The sequence below is a fragment of the Balaenoptera acutorostrata genome, chromosome 10, assembly GCF_949987535.1.
Source record: "Balaenoptera acutorostrata chromosome 10, mBalAcu1.1, whole genome shotgun sequence".
NCBI lineage: Eukaryota > Metazoa > Chordata > Mammalia > Artiodactyla > Balaenopteridae > Balaenoptera > Balaenoptera acutorostrata.
This window is the reverse complement of record NC_080073.1, coordinates 86116573-86138175: the sequence shown is the minus strand read 5'-3', so window position 1 is coordinate 86138175 and position 21603 is coordinate 86116573. Positions and strand designations below refer to the sequence as shown.

Here is a 21603-nt window from a genome sequence, read left to right as displayed (position 1 = left end):
GCAATTCCTGGGTTACTCATTCTTAGCAGTATGAGTAATTTAATTTTCCAGAATTTCCTTTTTCCTGGGTTTGGGGGCTGGGTGGAGTAGAGTATGGAGAAAAGGGGAACGCCCCCCCAGGGACTCTTCCCCTTCTTTGGGTGTCATGGCTCAGGCCTGGCGTAGTGATCCCAGCGCCCTCAGTGGCTGAGATCCACGGTATCTGTGATCCCACCTGCCCTCTTGGCTCTGTAACTTAGATCAACCCCAAGAGGAGGGGGAAAAAAAAGAATTCTGAATCAAGACCTTCCAGTGGAAGTTTTTCAGATTTTGGCATGTTGGATTAAAGAGAGACTTTAATCTTTTACCTCAGATGGGCTGAGAGTTATCATCAGTGGTTATTGCTGGGCAATGGTTAATCTTGTTACCCTTTGATCCCCGTGTGGGAGAGAGTAGGCTGGGCCAAGGAGGGAGATGGGGTGGGGATATTGGAAGTTAGGCCTTCTTGGCATATCCTACCATAATTAGAAGTTTTCCCAACTTCTGGGAAAGTGAAACTTACATATCCCTGGACTCATGAAGAGCTTTTGGTTAATCATATAACCATTTACCCAGGTCTGACAGGAAGCAGTCAGGCACATTGCTGCCAGGCTGGTTCACAGGATCATTTCATTTTCTCCCCAGCCTCCCCCATGCTTGACCCCAAACCAACCCTTTTGTACCACAAAGCACAAGGCACATGTATAATTATCCCAGACCTTTCAATTACAGTTACTGATCAAACTTAGAGGACTTTGGTATCAGAGACAGAAGTAATCTGACACAGATAAGGTACATGTACAATGATCAGTAAATAAGCTAACATTTATATCCAAGCAGTTTCTGGTGAGAATGAGTCAACACACCTGCAGCTTATTCTTACATCCATCCAACAATCGCTGGCTGTTGGCCATGAGCCAAGCACTGTCTAGGCGCTGAGGAAAATAATAGTGACTAGGGCAGGTGACATGCGTGGGGTATTGCCAACCCAGGAAGTACACCCAAGCTTCGATGGCCATACTTTCTATTGAGGCTTCATTATGTAGGCTTGATTGATTGAATCATTGACCACATAGTGATTGAACTCCATCTCCAGCCCCTCTCTCTTCCTGAGTCGAGCTGACAGCACATAGCCCAAAGCCCCAACCCCCTAATCACATGATTGGACTTTCTGGCTTGGTGATTCCCCATGAGTCATCTCATTAGAGTAAACTATCAGGTACAATCCAGAGAGCTCACCAGGAATAACACAACACTCTTAACACTCGGGAAATTCCAAGGGTTTAGGTTATTTCCCAGGAGCCTGAACAAAGGCCAGACCTCTTACTACACAGTTTGAGAAAGAACATCAAGGGCAAAGGACTAGGGTGCAATTGGATTTGGGGTACTACCTGAACAAAAAGGTGAGAGCAGTCAAGGGATGGTAGGAAAAAGAGTGGGCAGACCAGAGAAACAGGGAGAGCCAGATCAGTGTAGACTCTTGGGGCAGCGAAAGAAGTTTGTGTTTTCTTCTAAATACAATGGGAAGCCACTGTATGATTTTAAACAAGGAAGAAACATAATGATTTCCGGTAATTCCCTGGCGGTCCCGTGGTTAGAACTCCCCGCTTTCACTGCCGAGGGAGCGGGTTCAATTCCTGGTCGCGCCGCAGCCAAATACAAGAAAACAAAACCAAAAAAAAGAAACACCTAATGATTTCCTTCTAAAAGAGAGTCAGAGGAGACAGAACAACAGAAGCAGAGGATAGAGATAGAAAGATTTGAAGATGCTATGCTACTAGACTTGAAGTTGGAGAAATGGGTAGCCTATAGAAGCTGGTATTGGGCACGCTACTCCAAAAAGTCTGAGAAAACTGCAGGAGGAAGGCTTCCCACTCTCGCCTTTTTTCCCTGAAAGCAGGAAATAAATCTCGCATATGAAAGGTACCCTCCCTGTACCAGGAGGAAGGGAGATATCCTTATCACCAGAGAGAAGGCTATATAAACAAACCTTGCTACTTCTTAACCATTTACTACCCCTAGCCCAAGCCCCTTCGCCATGTCAATTTTTCACACATTTATTGTTTCTTTGCCTAAAATGTATTAAAGCTTCCTGCTTTGGTCATTTCTTCAGGTCTTCATCCTCTTGTGAGGGTTCTCATGTACATGTAAAAATTCAATAAAATGTGGATGCTCTTCTCCTGTTAATCTGTCCTTATCAGTTTAATTTTCACACCCAGCCAAAGACCCTCAGAGGGTTGTTTTTTATTTTATTTTTTATTTATTTATTTATTTTATTTATTTATTTTTTATTTTTAAATTTTATTTATTTATTTATTTATTATTAATGGCTCTGTTGGGTCTTTGTTTCTGTGCGAGGGCTTTCTCTAGTTGCGGCAAGTGGGGGCCACTCTTCATCGCGGTGCGTGGGCCTCTCACTATCGCGGCCTCTCTTGTTGCGGAGCACAGGCTCCAGACGCGCAGGCTCAGTAATTGTGGCTCACGGGCCTAGTTGCTCCGCGGCATGTGGGATCTTCCCAGACCAGGGCTCGAACCCGTGTGCCCTGCATTGGCAGGCAGATTCTCAACCACTGCGCCACCAGGGAAGCCCTGTTTTTTATTTTTTGTTAAAAGAAATTTTTGTTGAAGTATAGTTGCTGTACAATATTATATAAGTTACAGGTGTACAATATAGTGATTCGCAATTTTTAAAGGTTATACTCCATTTATAGTTATTATAAAATATTGGCTATATCCCCCATGTTGTACAATATATCCTTGTAGTTCATTTTATACCTAATAGCATACCCCAACCTCTATATTGCTCCTCCCCGCTAGAAGGTTGTTTTTGAACATGATAGCACGGCACTTCTAGGAACCAGTTTCTACATTGGGTACTTATTACTGAGCAACAAATCACCCCACAACTTACTGGCTTAAAATAACACTCATTTGTTATTGTTCCTATGTCCGGGTGTCAGTTGAGTGTGGCTAATCTACTCAGCTCAGCTGGGCTTTTCTGCTTCAAGCTGCAGTGGCTAAACAGCTCTATGAGTTGGCCTGGACAACAATTCCACTTGTCTCCTATCCTCCTAAGACTAGAGGGCTGATCAGAGCAGTTTCTTCTTATGACAAACAGTTCCTTATGGTGTTCACGAGTGAGTAGAAACATGCAAGGCCTCTTAAGAGGTCTTGGAACAGACACATTGTCACTTTCACTCACATGCCATTGGCCAAAGCAAATCATGTGGGCAAAGGCAAAGGCAAAGTCAAGGGGTGACTTGCCCAGGATGAGGCCATACCAAAGATGAGGATTCAGGGAGGAGTGAAGGATTGAGGTCAGTCATTCAATCTTTCACACCATTGTTCAAGATCCAACCAAATTTCTACATCCTCCTCAAAGCCTTCTCTTAGTATTTCCATCCACAGGACTCCTCCCATCTGTAGACATGTGCTGGGATGCCATACCCTCTGAGATGACTTCCACTCAAAAGTCATCCTAGTTTAGAAACTTAGAAATATGATTCTAGATTTTTCAAAGTTGGAAGGGACTCTAAAGGTTATAAAGCCCCAAATACCTTTAGATCTGAAGGAAAACGCAGCCTCTGACTGAGGAAGAAAGAAACAAGCCTGGCAGTGGCTCCAGTGTTCTCCACTTAAACATTTCACAGACACCAACATCAGGCAAGACCGTTCTGTGATTGTGATGGAGTGAGACAAAAACAAATCCACTCTGCAGTCACGTCAGTCTGTAGTCACCATACACCTCCCTCTCTCGGCTGACTGCAGTAATTGCTGCTTCTTTACCACTTAAATCTTTTTTTTTTTTTTTTTTTTTTGACGGTGCCCTTCGGCTTGTGGGATCTTATTTCCCCGACCAGGGACTGAACCCGGCCCCCTGCAGTGGAAGCATGGAGTCCTAACCATTGGACCACCAGGAAATTCCAGCCCACTCTGTTCCTCCACTTCCTAATAAAAATTGGAATATTCAATCATACATCAGTCTGCTGCTTTCTTACAGCAGTCATCAAGAGCAAACCCTTCATTCTTTGAACCTCCCCCAAATCACCCAACACAAACCTAAATCCTGTAATAAGTTCTTCCACACCCTATCACTGAGACATACACCTCCAACCCCCCATGGTGTGTTGAATCCACGCTGCTGTAACAAGTAGCAACAAATCCAATTTCGTTCAACTGCAGTTGGGCTTTGGCTGGTGGCCTTCAACATGGTCACAGGCAAGCAGAACCCCACTATCAGCCTCCCGTGCTCACTCCCATCCACCCCAAATTTGGCCCCAGACTTTCAGTTCTCCATATACAACAAAATCTCTCATTATCTAAAGCCAAGAGGAACTTCCTGCAGATTTCTCAGAACAAAAATTGAAACAAAAAGCATTCTTTGTTCAGGACTTATTGATAATTTTTCAATAATCAAGTATTCACAGAAGGGAACAGTCACTCCATTGTGTGTTTCATGCTCACATTCCATCCTCCTTCCCCCATCTTTAACTCAAATCTTAACTGGTTTTGTTCTGTTTATTTTCCAAAGAAACTCATAAAAGAGCTTAGAGAATTCTGGTGTTCCCTCCATTGTTCTATAAATGAGGCTTTGTATCTCTTATAAAACCTCTCTGTTACTACAGAATAGAAAAAAGTACAATTGTGTGCAGGTCAATGGCTCTTCATTTCTCTGGGACTCAGAGCTTATATCTCCCAGGGATTCACAGCCTCAGGGCACAAAAATGAAAAATACTGACAGCATTTCACTGATGAGGGTGGAGAGAACAGAGATGGTGGTAAATTGCCTCAACATTCTCCTTAGGAGACATACAGGTCCCTTGGAATATGACCATAAGATTAGCTAACCCAAGAAACTTGAAGTTCAGGCACACTAATCAGTAGTTGATAATCAGGAAAGAAGTTGGTGTGGGGCTGGAGTGGGGAAGGCTGGGAGTGGCGACCAGGGGGCAGGCGGAAAAATGTCTCCTGGGGATACCTGACAATTCCTACCACGGTGTCTCATTTCTTTGGAGAAAAAGAGATGCCCTCTGAATCTCTCACATTCACTGATTCTCAGTCTCCTCTCTCTCTGTCTCTCTCTCTCTCTCTCTCTCTCTCCTTGGTGGTCACCTGCATACCCTTCCTATTGGTGTTCACCTAGAAAATCCTCAGCCAATGAGGGGCTGGATTATGGATAAATCCTTCTGCTTTCTCCTCCCTTGTTGACAACTCTGAATTGGGTAGTTTCCAGTTCCACACAATCTCTCAGAGAGTCCCTAGCAAGACTGAGTCCCAGGGACCCATAACAGTAATCCGGGTGTTATCACACTCTTTATTGGCTCTCCCCTATCTCATTTCTTGCCTTCCCCACCATGTTTTCTAGGATCACCTCCCAAGTAAATTACTTGCATCCATATCTGTGTCTGAGGGTCTGTTTTGGGAAGAACTCAAACTAAGACAAGGTCTGATCAGGGAACATGGAGTGACATCTGTGATAAGAGGAAAACAAGGTGAAGTCAGACCAGTAATGAATTCATGGCCTGCTTCTAAAACACTATAAACTCTGTGTTTTCATGTTTTCTATAGCCTGTCCTCCAGAGGGTGAATAGAGCCCTGCTTTGGAGGAATTTGCCCCACCAGGTAACAGGAAGAGAGGGTGCAATGGGGTGGATTCTGGGAAGAACTCAGAGTGGTCCATACAACTGTTCCCCTTCCCTAAATCTTCTAATTTTTCCCTTGCACAATCCAACCTCACTTTATTGACTCCCATACGTTCCTTTCCTAACCCTCTTCTTTGTTCTAGGAACTCTCCATTTCAAAAGCATTTCCCGGGATGTGACTCAGAGATGTCACCACTCAACCAGACCTCAGCCTCTTGCTCCCTGGGAACACATCACTCCATCCCCATGCACCCCCTTCTACACAGAAATCCATCGCATCTTCTTCAGACCTCTTCAATTTCTTTCTAACCCCCATTCACATATGCAAACTCTGTTGGGCTACAATGCACATAATTTATTTTCTTCCAGTTTTATTGAGACATAATTCATGTACAGCACTGTATATGTTTAAGGTGTACAGCACAATGATTTCACTTATGTATATCGTAAAATGATTACCACGATAAGTTTAGTGAACACCCACCATCATATATAGATACAAAATCAAAGAAAAAGAAAAAATGTTTTCCTTGTGTTGAGAACTCCGGATTTATTCTCTTAACAACTTTCATATATATTATACAACAGTGTTAATTATATTTATCATGTTGTACATTACATCCCTAGTACTTATTTAGCTTATAACTGGAAGTTTGTACATTTTGACCACCTTCACCCAATTCCCCCTCTCCCCACCCTCCACTTCTGATAACCACACATCTGATCTCTTTTTCTATGAGTTTGTTTGTTTGTTTGTTTTGAAGTATAATTGACCTACAGCACTATGTTAGTCCATGCTGCACAACACAGTGATTCAATATCTCTATACATTACAAAGCGATCACTACAAGATGCGCATAAATTTAATACAGGCTTGGTAAATAGGGGGATTATGTCAGTATTATAATGTCAACATATCATGAGGTCACATCTAGTTATTACCAGTATGCCAGTAGTGTGTGCCCTGAGAAAGAGCAGCTGACCTCAAAGGTCACTACAAGCCACAGAATACAGTGCTGTGCATGATGTGCCCATTCGCACCCAGCCCTTTGTCTTAGCTCGGTTTAGCCACGTGCAAAAGAAAAGCCCAAGACTCTGAGCCAGAACCATCCCCCAGGGTCATCTCCGCAATTCATGTAGAGCCAGCAGCTGCCTCTTCAGCTGCGGCTTCTGAATAAGAAGAGGAAAAAGCTCCTGTGGACCGGCAGCAGCCAGCAGGGAGAATCCTGGTAGCAGTCCAGACCTAAATCCCTGGGAGGGATAGGGATGGGGCTAGGGAGGGATTGTAATAGCGCTAATAAATTACCTGAGACGTCTGACTATGGAAACTGTACTTAGAGACTGTTAAGGGCTGGGAAAAATCTGTGATGGGAACACAGAAAACTAAACAAAGGAAATAAGGTGAATCATTTAACTCCGTCCCTCCCCCATCCCCCTCAAACACAAAAAGTTGTACAGGAAAATAAATGTAATCATATGTGATCCTCAGCTCCATAAAAATGTAGCCACAAAACCATGGTATTGGAAACGCTGAACAAAAATGATATATTTCTATTGGTGATATAAAAGAATGGTATTAGTCAGAGTTCTCCAGAGAGACAGGACCAATAGGATATACAGTATACAGATATATAGAAGGAGATTTATTATGAGGGATAGGCTCACGTGATTATAGAGGCAAAGAAATCCTACAATCTGCCCTCTGGAACCTGGAGGCCCAGGAAAACTGGTGGTATAATTCCAGTCCAAACTCGAAGAACTGTGAACCAGGGGAGCCAATGATGTAAGTTCAGGTCAGAGTCCAAATGCCAGAGAACAAGAAGTGTTAATGTCTGAGGGAAGGAGCTGGAAGTCCCAGCTCAAGCACAGAGCAAATTCGCCCTTCCTGCATCTTTTTATTCTATTCAGGCCCTCAAAGGATTGGATGATTCCCACCTGCATTGGTGAGGACAATCTCTTCACTTACTGATTCAAATGCTTCTCTCTTCTGGAAACAGCCTCACAAACACAACCAGAAATGACCTTTTACCAGTTACCTGGGTAGTCCTTAGCCCAGTCAAGTTGACACATAAACTCAACCATCACAAGAACGAAATCATCACTGATCATAATAGAGCATCAAAAAGTAATATCTAAAAATGGATTCATCAAGAAATAGCAACATAAATGTTACTCCTGAGACATATCTAGATAAATACCAGACAAAACCGCAAAGCATTTGAAGAGGCTATTTCTAGGGGATGAGGAAGGATAGGGTGGAAGTGGGACTAGTGCTTTTCTTAAAAGCTTTTTATACTTGTTTTTTTTAATGCTTTGTATGAATTACTTTGACAGAATAAAAACTACTTCTTAAAGAAAAGGAGTAAGTGGTTGCCTCAGTCAAATGCTGCTGGATGTCAAGTAAGACGAGGAAGAGAATAATCATTGGATCTGACAATTTATAATATTAGGAAATTTGAATCGTGTGTGGTGAAAAGGGGAGTGTAGGGGGAGAAGCCCTGACGTCTTGTCATTGCATTTGCTCTTATCCGGAGCACATCACACTCCTCAGCCCAAATAGTTTCATGTCTAAGAGGAAACAGTTTATGTTTCTAGGGCCCCAGAATAACAGGAACTTGCTCATAGCAGCCCCACATCACAAAGGCACCTAAAAAACAATGGGAGCCATGAAAACTGGGGGCATCTAGAATCTCTGTTCCCTGATTGAGCCTGGACAATTCAGAGATCCTGCCACTGATTGTCCAAAACTGCTAGTTTCTGTCGAAATGACTCAGGTATTATCCAGTCAGAACCTTGGCTGCCACATAATACCTTGAATACCATTTGCTCTCTATTTCCCCAACCCCTTTCTTTCAGTCTAGCTCTCTTGCGTGCAAGTAAAAGCTCTTCCCCCTGCCCCAAATTTTCCTATAAGATATTTTGACAATGTAGAGCAAGGGATAGAAGTCTAATCAGAATGGGTTGAGGAGAGGAAACACATTATCGGTGATATTTTTGAAAGTTAAGCACAAATGGGAGCTGAGAATGAGGCAGGCACGTTTCAAACTAGGAAAGCCAAGGACTGGTGGGTGTGATTTAAGCTGCAAATTCTACTTCGGGTCTATATGCTGATAAGAGGTCAGAGACCTCAAAGAGCTCAGTTTAGGAGGGGAAGAAAGACCTGGAAACAAAAGACAAAAATAAACACATCTGCATCACACAGTAGGATTCAGGTCAGATTTGTGCCAGCAAAGAGGGACCAGGAAGTTGTCCATGTCACAGAATAAACCTGGCCCATCTTCCTGGAGAGTTGATTTCACTTGGAGGGGGCAATGTCTAGCCAGAGTCATATTTTTTTTAAATTTCATGTGTAATGCAGCAAATTGTTTAATTTACTTTAAACATTATAGATAAGACCAAAGACTTCAAAAGTGTTTCTCATGTGAGTTGGACAGTACTCAGAGGCTCTGGGGAGAAGAGGCTGAGAGGAAGGAAAGAGGGGAGGCCACTAGATCTTACAGCATTTTCTTGACCAGATTAAGGTGCCAGAACTGGGAGTTGGGGTCCACTAAGTAGACATGTAGTGATTTTTAAGCAAAAAGTGACAAGATCAGATTTGTATTTGAGAAAATTCATTCTCCTAGCACTCAGGTGGGTCCACTGGAGGAACTGTTTTTTGTTGGTCTTGATCATCGTCCCAATTAAAAGGCAAAGAACAAACGGGTGGTGAAGGGTTTTTGCCACACATATAATACAGGGTTGATGTCTATAATTTCTAAAAAGTTCAGACGTTTAGATTAAAAAAAAAAAAAAAAGAGCTCCAGAATCTATCTAGAAAAAAAAGGCAATTAGCTTGAAAAATTCACTTCTGGAATATATTAAAATATATAAACATGAAAAATGACCAGCCTCATTATATAAATGCATTGTGAAGTAATAATTTGGTCAACGTCATCCATTCCATTAGTGATGATGAGGAATAATAGCCCTCAATGCTGGCAGGAATTAGGTGAGAAGGACATTTCAGTTGATGGTGTGATAGGCTTGACATTTCAGGAAGAAACTTTGACAATATGTTCATACCATTTGACCTGATGACAATATTTCTGGGAATTCATCAGAAAGTTTATCAGGAAACTATCAAAGATGTGGACAAAGACTTGTGTGTAAAGCACACTACTTATAATAGGCAAAAAACTCAAGATGTCCCACAATCTTGGGAATTATAGGAACCTTCAATATGATATTGTGTAGCTATTAACAATGTTTCAAATTATATTTACAAAAGTATCAACAATTCTGCCAGAGGCTGTCATTATTTGCTGACATTATGAGTGATTTCTACTTTCAAAAATATACATATTTTTTAATTTTCCATAATGATAAGGGGTTTAACCCAAAACAAGAAATTGCAGGCCTCATGAATTGCTTTTAGGGAAGCAGCTTTGGCAGAGAGACAACTTTGGGGCCCTGAAAACTGAATCACACAAATGTATTCCTAGCCTATCTTTAATTTTCAACTCACATAAATAATAATAGAATAACAACTTTCTCTCTTCTAAGTCCCTATTATATGCTAAGCACTTAACATGCTTAATCTCATTTAATCCTTGCAACACCACTCCAAAGAAGGTATTATTAACAATACTCCCATTTTAGAGATAAAAGAACTGAGGCTTCCAGAGGTGAATTAACGGCCCAAGGCCTTACATTTTCTTTTAGTGTTTTCTTGAATCCTTTTTCTTTTTTGCCCTGTCCCCTTCTGTTTAGCCCAGGTCATCAATGCATATCCTGATTTCTCAGCTGAAGACCACAAATCCACAGACACTTCTCCTCCCTGGAAAACTTTATTTTTTCCCCAAAGTAAATACATCAGGGACCTGGGGGCAGGCTTTCCTGAGAGCACTTCCCCCTTCCTTCTCCTTTAACTTTTGCCCCTGGGGCCACAACCAGCTTTCTCATTTGGTAGCAGAAGCTTGTTGGTGCCTTTTCCTCCAACATCAGAGGTCAGTATCTGGGATTACTCTCACCCCCTGAGAGAGCCAGCAGCCAGGAGGCATTTTCTCTCCCCCTGGCTCCTTCCTCCCTAGTCCTAGGTGCTCTACTCTTCAAGCCCTTTAGCTCTCTTCAGCTCCCCTTTCTCGTTCCATCTGCTCCCAATCTTTCTTCCTTTCTCCTCCAACTTATTCCCCTGGTCTCCATCTCTACCTCCATCACAGTATCTTTACTATCATTGCTAAAAGCAAATGCCAAATTATTGTATTTGAAAGAAGAGGTTTTTTAGGGCAGTGGTTCCAAGGTTTGTCTATTTATATGAAACCCATTAATGGGTACTATGCCTCACAATTCCCTTCTCCTAAGTCTCTCTTGGGGGTTTAGGGCCCATTTTGTTGTTTTATACAGACAAGATTGACCAGACTTAGGGTGGTCGGTGAGAGAGTGCTGAGGGCCGCCTGGACTGAAAGTCTGCCCTGTGGGGGGAGGTGAGGAGGAAGCTTCAGGTGCAAATGACTCTTTCCAAGTTGGAAAGAAGTGCTGGGAGGACTCGGGAGAACAGTGTCTCAACAACCCATAGCTATCTCCTATCCGTTCATCTCTCTCCTAGGCTGAAGCTCCTGACAAACTCGAGTCCGCCAGCATCTTGCTGCCCACAAAGGTTGGAGATGGCAGTCTTTCCAAACTCCTGTCTCCCCGGGTGTCTGCTCGTCTTCATTCTCCTCCAGGTGCCCGAGCTGGATTCTGGTAGGTCTCCCCTGTCTCTCTCTCTCTCTCTCTCTCTCTCTCTCTCTCTCTCTCTCTGGCCTACAAGGTTGAAATTTCTCAGTAATTGTAAACAATCCATTTGGCAGGATCCTGGTCTGTATCAGTCCTCAACTCCCACCTCCACATTCTGTCTGATCCTCCTGGTTTTTTGGCAGCTCCCTTTGACGTGATTGGACCCCCGGAGCCCATCCTGGCGGTGGTAGGTGAAGATGCCGAGCTGCCCTGTCACCTCTCCCCCAACGTGAGCGCCGAGCGCATGGAGTTGCGGTGGTTCCGAGAGAAGGTCTCTCCCGCGGTGTTCGTGCGCCGGGAAGGGCGAGAGCAGCCCGGAGAGCAGATGGCCGAGTACCGGGGGAGAGTGACGCTGGTGGAGGACCGCATCGCGGAGGGGCGCGTCGCTGTGAGGATACAGGATGTCAAGGCCTCTGATGATGGGGAGTACCGATGCTTTTTCAGGCAGGACGAAAACTACGAAGAGGCCACCGTGCATCTGAAGGTGGCGGGTGAGTAGACCCGTTTTGACTTTCTCCGGTGACTCCATGAGGGATATATTTTCCTATGGATCTGTTACTTTGGAAGCCATCGGATTCATTCCCCAAATCCCTTTTAGGTTGGAAGAGGTTGGCAGGCCTAGAGTAGGAGATGGGTAGGAAGGGGGTTTGAGTTGAGCGTGGAGAGGGAGCAGCGGAATTATCTTTCTGGGCGGAGCTTTATTTCAATGATGTCCTGCCTTTCTCTCTCAATTATAGCATAAGCATTTCCCCATGTTATTAATTAAATAAGTGTAAGATGTGATGACTGTATAACATTCTCTTCTATTAATAGACCATAATTTGCTTGATCAAAGCCCAGAATTAAGCATTTCAGTTGTGTCTATTTTTCACCATTACATTAAGGCTGTGGTGAGCAACCTCAATGCATACTTTGACGCTGCTTTATGGATTAGTACCCAAAGACCAATTTCCTAAAATCATGGAGCATGGCTGCTTGTTAAGGGTCTTGATCTACCTACAAAAGTTTTTGTTTTTGTTTCCTTCTTCCTTTCAAGCCAAATTTCAGAGTAAAACAACAAGGAAAATGGTATACACTCAGGAGGAAAGTATGCATTGAGGTCTGACTTTCCCACTTGGCATCAAACAAATCTCTTTCTGAGCTATATTCCCTACTGTAAAACTGGGGAAGCACCACCTCTCAAACAAGGTTTTGCAGAAATGAAATAAAATGAGACAATATATGAGAAACTGCTTTGTCAATTCTAAAAGCATTATGTACTTGTAAGATATTATTACTGTGCCTTGAACTGCCCTACAATGTATAATATACAAGTATATTGCTTTTCATGTATGTAGTCAAAAAAAGATAAAGTTTGAAAAATACCTGGGTGAAATCTGGGTCCCTGCCTCATAATAGAGTGCCCCACGTGGCAGCATCATATATAACTCATATTTCCTTTTTAGGGAAGTATCTTAAAGGTTGGTTATAAAGCCCTAGAGATTTGATAGCATAAAGCTGTCATTGTTACCTTTTCTGAGTGACAGACACCTTTGAGAATCTGCTGAGGGTGGTGGCCCTTTTCATGAAAAGAATACACATTTTCACGTACATGCACAACTTGGGATATGGATTTAAACCAATACTTGTGGATATGTGTTTAAGAACTCTTCTCTGAAGCTTGCTGTTTTTCTGTACTTTGTGGAATTGTAAGAAAATAATTAGGCTGAACAGAAAGGAAAAACAGCTTCATGTTGATTTATGTCAGAATTTAATTGGGGGGTGGGGGTAGATGAGGTTGAAATCATTTAAGAAAATTCCTGAATCAGTATCACAGGTAAGTGAAACTTAAATTGTCAGCTACAATCTCAGTGCAAAGAACCTCCAATCCCCCTTCTCCTCAAGGATACTCCTTCTCTGTTCATCCTTACATTCTCAATCCTAGCCCTTTTCCTACCCAAAGCCTTCTCATGATACTTCCAACCACAGAGCTCTCTCGCATCTCTGGAGCTCCCAGCCTAGACTCACTAACCCACCCCTAAGCCATTGGGCTTGCTGTTCCCGCTGACTGGACAAGCACCCCATGTCTGTCCATCAAACTCCTGCCCACAATTCCAACACTAAATCCCAACACAGCACCCCTTTCTGATAAGATGTATTCTTTTATTGATACCTCTGTTTCCTTGTGTAATAAAATATGGAGATGAGTCCCTCTCATCCCCAGTTCCCTGGGGTTTCTCTTTCTCAAACTATGTAGTCCTGTGGTTATAAGGCTCCCAGAGGATGTCCGCTAAAAGAGTAAGTTGCCTCCTTTCTCCATAGCTCTGGGTTCTGATCCTCACATCCACATGGAAGTTCAAGAGAGTGGAGACATCTGGCTGGAGTGTACCTCAGTAGGATGGTACCCAGAGCCCCAGGTACAGTGGCGAACTCCCAAGGGAGAGGAGTTTCCATCCGTGTCAGAGTCCAGGAACCCTGATGAAGAAGGTCTGTTCACCGTGGCAGCTTCAGTGATCATCAGGGACACCTCCATGAAGAATGTATCCTGCTGTATCCAGAACCTCCTTCTCGGCCAAGAGAAAGAAGTAGAGATTTCTATACCAGGTCAATGAAATCAGTGCTAGGTTCCTTTTTGACACAGCTTCAGGGGCACATCACATGGGACCCCTGCCCGGCTGTAACCTCATGGCAGACTTGTCTATTTTCCTCACCTTAAGCTTTCCCCCACCTAAACTCTTGCCCACCGAGCCCCACCAGCCTCACTAGAGTAGTAGAGATTCTGAAGGTATACATTTTACCTAGATCTCATGCAAATTCCAGACTTTCCATCTTGGGAGATATATCTTGGTAGAGAAGCTTTGTCTCTGGGGGGGTCTTATGGATCTAACTAAGTTAGTTCTCCTGTTTCCACCCTTGCCTCCCCTTCCTCCCCATTCCATGCTAGAGCTCTGTCTAAGTTTCCAGGGTCCTCAGGGAAGCAAATCTTCTCATTATTCCCTACACACTATCTCTGGTTCAGGCAGGAAATTTTCCTTATTCTTTGGTCCTTGAGTTCCATTCTGTTGCACTCAGATGTGCCATTTCCCCTTCCTTATTTACTTCCCTCAACCCCTTGGCTCCCATCCTGCATTGATAGCTAAGGAGAGATTTCCATGAAAACAGGAATTGGTCCATTATATTCTTTATCTCACAGGTCCTGTCCCCAAATGACTCTTGTTCATCTTCATTCCTCTCTTTCTCTGCTCTCTGTTACTTAAGACTAAATTTATCTGAAAAGCTCAGAGTGGCATTGGAGGGACTATTTTGCCATGGGAGGAATGTGAGAGGCCCAGGTCATCCTCTCTTCCACTCCCTTTTGGAATCAGGAGAGGAGCTGGACTTGCTCTGAGTTTCTCAACAAATGTCCTTCTTGGGGATTTTGTTTTAGCTCCCTTCTTCCCAAGGCTGACTCCCTGGATGGTGGCTGTGGCTGTGGTCTTGATGGTCCTAGGACTTCTCACAATTGGGTCCATATTTTTCACTTGGAGACTATACAAGGAAAGATCCCGACAGAGGAGGCATGAATTCAGCTCTAAAGGTAAGTCATAGAATCCCAGTCTTCTTTTTGGGAGTGCTTCCAAGTGGGATTGGATCCAAGTCCTTTAGGATGACTGCCAATGGGAAGATAATTGATTCTAGAATTCTGAAAGTCAGAGGGGATTATAAGGCTCCTGAAGTCAGTGGCACCCAATATGAAGAATAACAGAGGTTTGGGGTACACGACGAGTCAAAACCAATTCTGAGAGAATAGACCTGATGTTTATTCACTACTCACCTTCAGACTCTATCCTTACTTTTAACTTGGTTTCCCAGTAACGACTAAAGATCTGATCCCAAGCCAGTAGGAACTTCCTGCATATTTCTTAGAAAACAAAACATAATCCTTGTTCTTCATTTATTGATAATGCTTCAACAATCAGGTAGTCATGAAGTAAACAGTTACTCCTTTGTGTGTTTCTTACACCTGTTTTGTCCCCTCCCTCATGCCCACTCTAGAAGGTCACTAAGATACTTCTGTTTGTTTTCCAGAGAAACTCCTGGAAGAGCTCAGTAAGTTCTATCTTCTTCTAATTATTTCATCCACAAGGTTTTCTCTCTCTTATTATAAAACATGTCAATAACACTGTTTCCCCCCTCCCCCCTTGCAGAATGGAAAAAGGCTACATTGCATGCAGGTCAGTGACTCTAAATATCTCAAGGGCTCCGAGGATCTACCTTGCAGGGATTCAAAGTCCTACAGTACTTGGAAATAAAAACCACTAACATATTTTAGTGATGAGGATATAGAAGGGATAGACGATGGCAAATGGCCTCAACATTTTCCTTGAGGCACACAGAGGGCCCTTGGAAGATGGCTAGAAGACAAGTCCCCTCTGACAGGGTCCCATGGGGCACTGGGGACAGTCAGTTCATACATCACCCTGTGGCTGTGGATGGAAGAGGGGACTAGAGGCAGCTGAGCAGGCCAGGCAGCTCTCTTCCTGAGGAGACCTGTCAACTGCTAGAGCAGTGTCCCACTTCTTTGGAGAAGAAAGGATAGTTCTTTCAACCTTTACCATTCACTGATGTTCAGACTCACTTTCTCTCTGTCTCTAGTTGATGTGACTCTGGATCCAGATACCGCCCACCCCCACCTCTTTCTGTATGAGAATTCAAAATCCGTCCGATTGGAAGATTCACGTCAGAAACTGCCTGAGAAACCAGAGAGATTTGACTCCTGGCCTTGTGTGTTGGGTCGTGAGGCCTTCACCTCGGGGAGACATTACTGGGAGGTGGAGGTGGGAGACAGGACTGACTGGGCAATCGGGGTGTGTAGGGAGAACGTGATGAAGAAAGGATTTGACCCCATGACTCCCGAGAATGGGTTCTGGGCTGTGGAGTTGTATGGAAACGGGTACTGGGCTCTCACCCCCCTGCGGACCCCTCTCCCATTGGCGGGACCCCCCCGCCGAGTTGGGATCTTCCTGGACTGTGAATCAGGAGACATCTGCTTCTACAACATGACTGATGGATCCCATATCTATACTTTCTCTAATGCCTCTTTCTCAGGCCCCCTCCGGCCCTTCTTCTGCCTGTGGTCCTGCGGTAAAAAGCCCCTGACCATCTGCCCAATCACTGATGGGCTTGAGGGAGTCACAGTAGTTGCTGATCCCAAGGACCTTTCTAAGGACATCCCACTCTCGCCCATGGGGCAGGACTCTGCCTCTGGGGATACAGACACCCTCCATTCTAAACTGATCCCTCCCCAGCCCAGCCAACGGGTACCTTAAGGAATACCCCAGCTCAACCGTTTCCCTTCGCTCTTACCCCCTTCTCTATCATCCCCTGGGGCTTCATCTGCCAGCTGTACCCAGCCCCTGTTTCTTCTGTTGGGTAGGGATTAATTACTCTTGAGAAGATTGTGTTGCTGCTGATAGAGTGTGGGGTGCAGGACCTTCCTAATCTGTTTCCGTTTCTGTTTCAATATTCAGGGGGCGGAGAGGTGACTCAAACTACTTCTCACGTTCTCCTGGCCCTTGAGGCCAAAGCCTATAGGAAGGCACTTGAAGCTCAGGGATCGAGATGGGCTTAGGCTGGCCTAGGGTTGTGACAGAAACATCTTGGTGTCCAGAATAGGAATATGTAGAGGAACAGGTTTTAGGCAAGCAGAAAACCCAAAGGACCCTGGGAAGGGAAGATCCGAGGCTGAAATCCCATAAAGGAACTTGGAGGGGAAGTCATGATAGAAGAAAGTGAAGTGAACCCAGGCCAGTGATGGACATCTGGCCTGCCCCTAGAGTTTTAGGGCCTATATGTCAAATTTTTTAAGTCATATCCTCTGGGGTGGATCTGAGCAATTGGTGAGGAGAGTAAAGAAGAGATGAAATGAACAGGGCTAAGGGATCAGACAGAACGTTTGATAGAGGAGAGAATTTTAGATAAAATTCAAAGGTTGTGTTCACAGCCATGCCTCGGCCCTGTTCCCCTCTCTGCACCCGTGTTTCTCCCTTGCCTGGGGCTCATCTCAACCTCACTTTGTTGACTCCACAAGTCTCAGGTTCTCTTCTTCTTCTTGATCTAGAATCTATCCATTTCAGAGGCTTTTCCAGGCATCATCATTCAGTAATATCACCACTTCATCAGCCATTGTCTCAGCTTCAGCCCAACATTTGGTTTAAAGCCTCCACCATACTTTTAATTAGCTTCGACCACCACCCACTTCCACACCGCACCACCAATCGCACTCTCCCCACCCAGCTTTCCTACACGCTGCTTCTCCTCAGGGTCCCTGAAGGCTGCATCATTGTGCTCAGCACAGCTGGATTGATCACAGTTGCCTGCATTTGCATTTTCCTGTATACGTGTGTCTTGTCTTGCCAATAGACTGCAAATTTATCCAGGCTCCCAGCTTCCATTTCCACTGGGTTTTCCAGTTTCCAGGATAGATGTCGCCCATGGTCTTAACCTAATAAATAAGTCTGTCTGATTGCTGAAAACAGCATCGGCACCTTCCTTTCTTTATCCCAACAAGTGGGACTGAAGCAAAAACAGAGGAAAGAAACCTGCGTGGGTATGCAGTGAGCCAAAGCAGTGTGGTTCTGTTTATCCAAGACCCATCCCCAGACCTGATGGCAGTGGGCTCACCAGGGAAGGGGCTATTGTCCAAGGATGGTCCAGCTACTTACAATAAGGCCACAGTGCCAATGGCTACCTACCCTTAGCCTCTGGAGGAAATGTTGGGGAAATTTTAGTGGTGATGCCTCATAATTGGAAAAACAAACAAACTTGGGTGATCTTTAAACCGCTGTTCCAGAGGAAAGGCCCTTTGGATTCCTACTTTGAAGGTCCTGATAGTTCAGTGAGATGCCCACTTTTCCCTATGTTGCCCCAAGCAAGGATCAGGAATAGTCCCCCTCACAGAGGGTCTGACCTTAATGCAAATCAAGCAGCTCTGTTGCCCAAAGGGACAGACTGTGAGTCTCCAAAGGTTCACCGAGTGGTGGGAGATCATCTCCTATGTATGCCTCTTGCTGAGAAATTATTAAAATCAGAGCTCTACTCATCAGACAAGAACTCCAAATTATGTTCTTACTAACATATTATTTCCATTATTGCACCACATTATATTTCTCATGATTAAGCTAAAAACCAACTTTTATAAGTTTTCAGTCTACCTGCTACCCTCATAGAGGACTATGACAAATTAAAACCAAGCATTCTCTCTTAGGTGGAAATTCTGAACACCAGACAGGTCTATTATCATCACATTCAGGATACTTTAAGTGAAATATGACAAGGACAACAATATTCCACCACTCACTTTTCGTCATTGTCGGCTCCACTTAGGTTTTGGTTATGATTTTGGTGTCCCCCTACTGACTTGGGACCTACATAACAATATCTAGATAATCATATGTTCATGGATGTATTGCTAGATTATTTTTAAGTGAATCCACATCCAGGCTTATGAATCAGGAGACCACAGAGGTCTTACTTTGGGAAGGGGTCAAGAAGAAAATGTAATAGATGAGAAGCGACTGTCAACATTAACTCCAACTGCCTCCTTTCACAGATGAGGAAATTGAAGGTAAGAGAAATGAAATGATTTGATTAAAGGCACATAGTATGTGCCCATGCCAGGACCTGAAAGCAGGGGTCCTTGCTATCTTCCACTGAGCAAACCACAGTTGAATAGGAGGATAGATTAAGTTCATCTGGGGACTGGAGCTTCAGAAAATTGTTTAGAGGAATTACCAAGGTGGAACTGAGGGCCGGTACCTGGAGAACCAGATAAAAAGGGCTCCTCCCTCCATTATTTCATGGACCCCCCAGCACCCAAGGTCCTCCTCTCCTTGCCCCTTCTTCAAACCCTACTCACCCCGCTCTACACTGTACTCCTGGGAGAAGAACATCATTTACCCCTGCTTTAAAAGTATTCATTTGTGTTCAAATTGTACTTTTAGAAAGTAAAAAAGTTCAAAAAACAAAGTCCAAACTTCTTTAAAAATACTTGAGAAGCTCAAGCAGTTGTTTTGCTAGTTTAATGTACAGTGTGTATCCTGAAATGTATATGTAAAATCTCACTCCGAATAGATGGGACTGCCACAGGAACCCTTCTCTGAGAGTAGAAAGAGAAATCGTCATAGGTTTTAATTAGTTCTGCGACTTCCCTCCCCTTCCTATTTCCTCATGATCTTCAAGGAAAATGGTTACCAAACACAGTACTGAGCTGGTAGTAGATTATTAGGAAACATCTGTGTTCACCCCCCCTCCCAGGTTTTTAGCCTCTTTACATGAGGCACCCTGAGGGAGAACTTATCTGATGAGCCTTGAGGCTTTCTTTCCAGCTGGCACCAGCTACCAGTGCCTGGAAGAAATTAACAGTCTTGGTCGTTCTGGCTTTATTTTCATATCTTCCAAAAGAGAAGAAAGGTGGCCTTGCTGGTGCTTTGCCAAAGCCCGTCTTAATCACCTGAAGCAGAATCGGTGATACTGTGATTTTAGAAGCACCAAAAAGGCCTCTCTTCCACCACTGCAAATAATTAATTGTAGTATTTCCAAGGCCTGATTTTCTTTTTTAATCAGAAACAAAAGCCTCTCACCCCACAGCTAAAGATCAGCCCCAAAACGCAAATGCTACTGTAATGATAGTAATAGACTTCATTTCACACACCAAATGCCAACTCTGGTCATCACATGTTTGAAAGGGCCTGCCTCTCTTTTTTTTTTTTTTTTTTTGAGCACATCTCAGAAACTGAATTTATATATATTATTCTGATATATACAGTAGTTATCTCTACAAAGGAAGAAAATATCTCAGAAAGATTAAGTAACTTGCAAAACACCACACAGTTAGGAATTACTCAGACTGTTACCAGTATTATAATCATTATCATCACCATCACCATCATCATCATCATCATCCAGGATGAAGTCAAAATCATGTGTTTTGTATTTACATGTGGGCTTGTTAACAATAATTTTTTTCCATAATGGATGATATACATGGTCCCATTCATTTAGCTCATATATATGTGTACTCCAATTATTAAGGTATGTGGCCCACAAAATGTTATGGCCCAACAATACCTCACTGGTTTTTTAAGTACACGTCCAAAGTGGATCACTAGACTCATCTTCAGAGATGCAGGGAAACATAATAACATAAAGTAGCTACTTACTTTCAGGCCAATATTCCTAACTTCCTCTCCCATCCTGATCCTAGACCCAGCCTTCATGCCTTAAAGATAGACAGGGTGACCAAAGTTCAGCTAATCATGTTCTTTCCACCAGGAACCTTACTTTCAGTGTATCATCTGATAGCATCTGACAGCAGATGCTAAAAAGAGTAAAGGTTATAAATTCTTTTTTTTTTTTTTTTTTTTTTCGTTTCACAGTAGCGGATTTCTGAGTAACTTTTATTTTCTACTTTGTACTTTACAGTATTTTGCAAATCCTCTACATCAGTTCTGAATTGCTTTTATAATGACAAGAAATCAGGTCAAGAAATTCCTGTGAATCTGGTGGGGGATAATTAAATTAGGAAAGTTGTGGAACTACTTAGAAATCTACTGAGTTTTCACATTGTGCACCATTTAAAGGGAGGGTTCAGGGTGATTTGTACTTGAGCAGAATATGGTTTTAGACATGCTCCATTCTAAGCTATTAAATACAAAATGTATAAATGTTATCTGAAATATCAAATACAACCAAAGGCAATTTTATAGCAATTAATTTTGTGTCGCTTCCAAAGCTCCAGTTGAAAATGTCCTTGTTGTAATAAAATTCCTACACTTCTTTTTTTTTTTTTTTTCTTGTTCCTGCATTGTCTCATTTGGGCCTGCCTCTCTTTAACAGAGATTCTGTGAGATAGTTGAGCTCAGACATTCAAATTAAGAGAAAAATAACTGTACAACTTCTATCACCCCTTATCAACAACAGCTCTTCCGCGCCATCTCTCTGCATATCCCAATTCGTCTGTCCCTTCTGCCTCCAGACCCACTCAGGTCTCCTCAAAACTTCTCAAAACCTGAGTCCGCTCCCAACTACACGCACATTTACTCTCATTTTAAAATTTAAAATGGAAATAGCCTTTTTCCTTGAATACATATGGAAGTTCATTTTAAAAAATAAAAATGATCAAAATCTCATCATTCAAATATAACCGATGTCAAAATTTGGGTTTATCTTC

At 43.3% G+C, this 21603-nt stretch overlaps 2 protein-coding genes across 2 annotated transcripts in view; both read left to right on the top strand.

The window, feature by feature from the left end:
* LOC103004316 (uncharacterized) overlaps positions 1-21603 on the top strand; it is a 353565-nt gene that overhangs the window by 123956 nt on the left and 208006 nt on the right. The gene's annotated exons all lie outside the window — the stretch shown is intronic.
* On the top strand, positions 11265-18742 carry BTN1A1 (butyrophilin subfamily 1 member A1). The gene is made up of 7 exons (XM_007179038.2): positions 11265-11381; positions 11558-11905; positions 13716-13997; positions 14821-14970; positions 15462-15482; positions 15581-15607; positions 16029-18742. The coding sequence occupies exons 1-7, from the start codon at positions 11303-11305 to the stop codon at positions 16700-16702; spliced, it is 1581 nt and encodes a 526-aa protein (XP_007179100.1). The 5' UTR covers positions 11265-11302; the 3' UTR covers positions 16703-18742.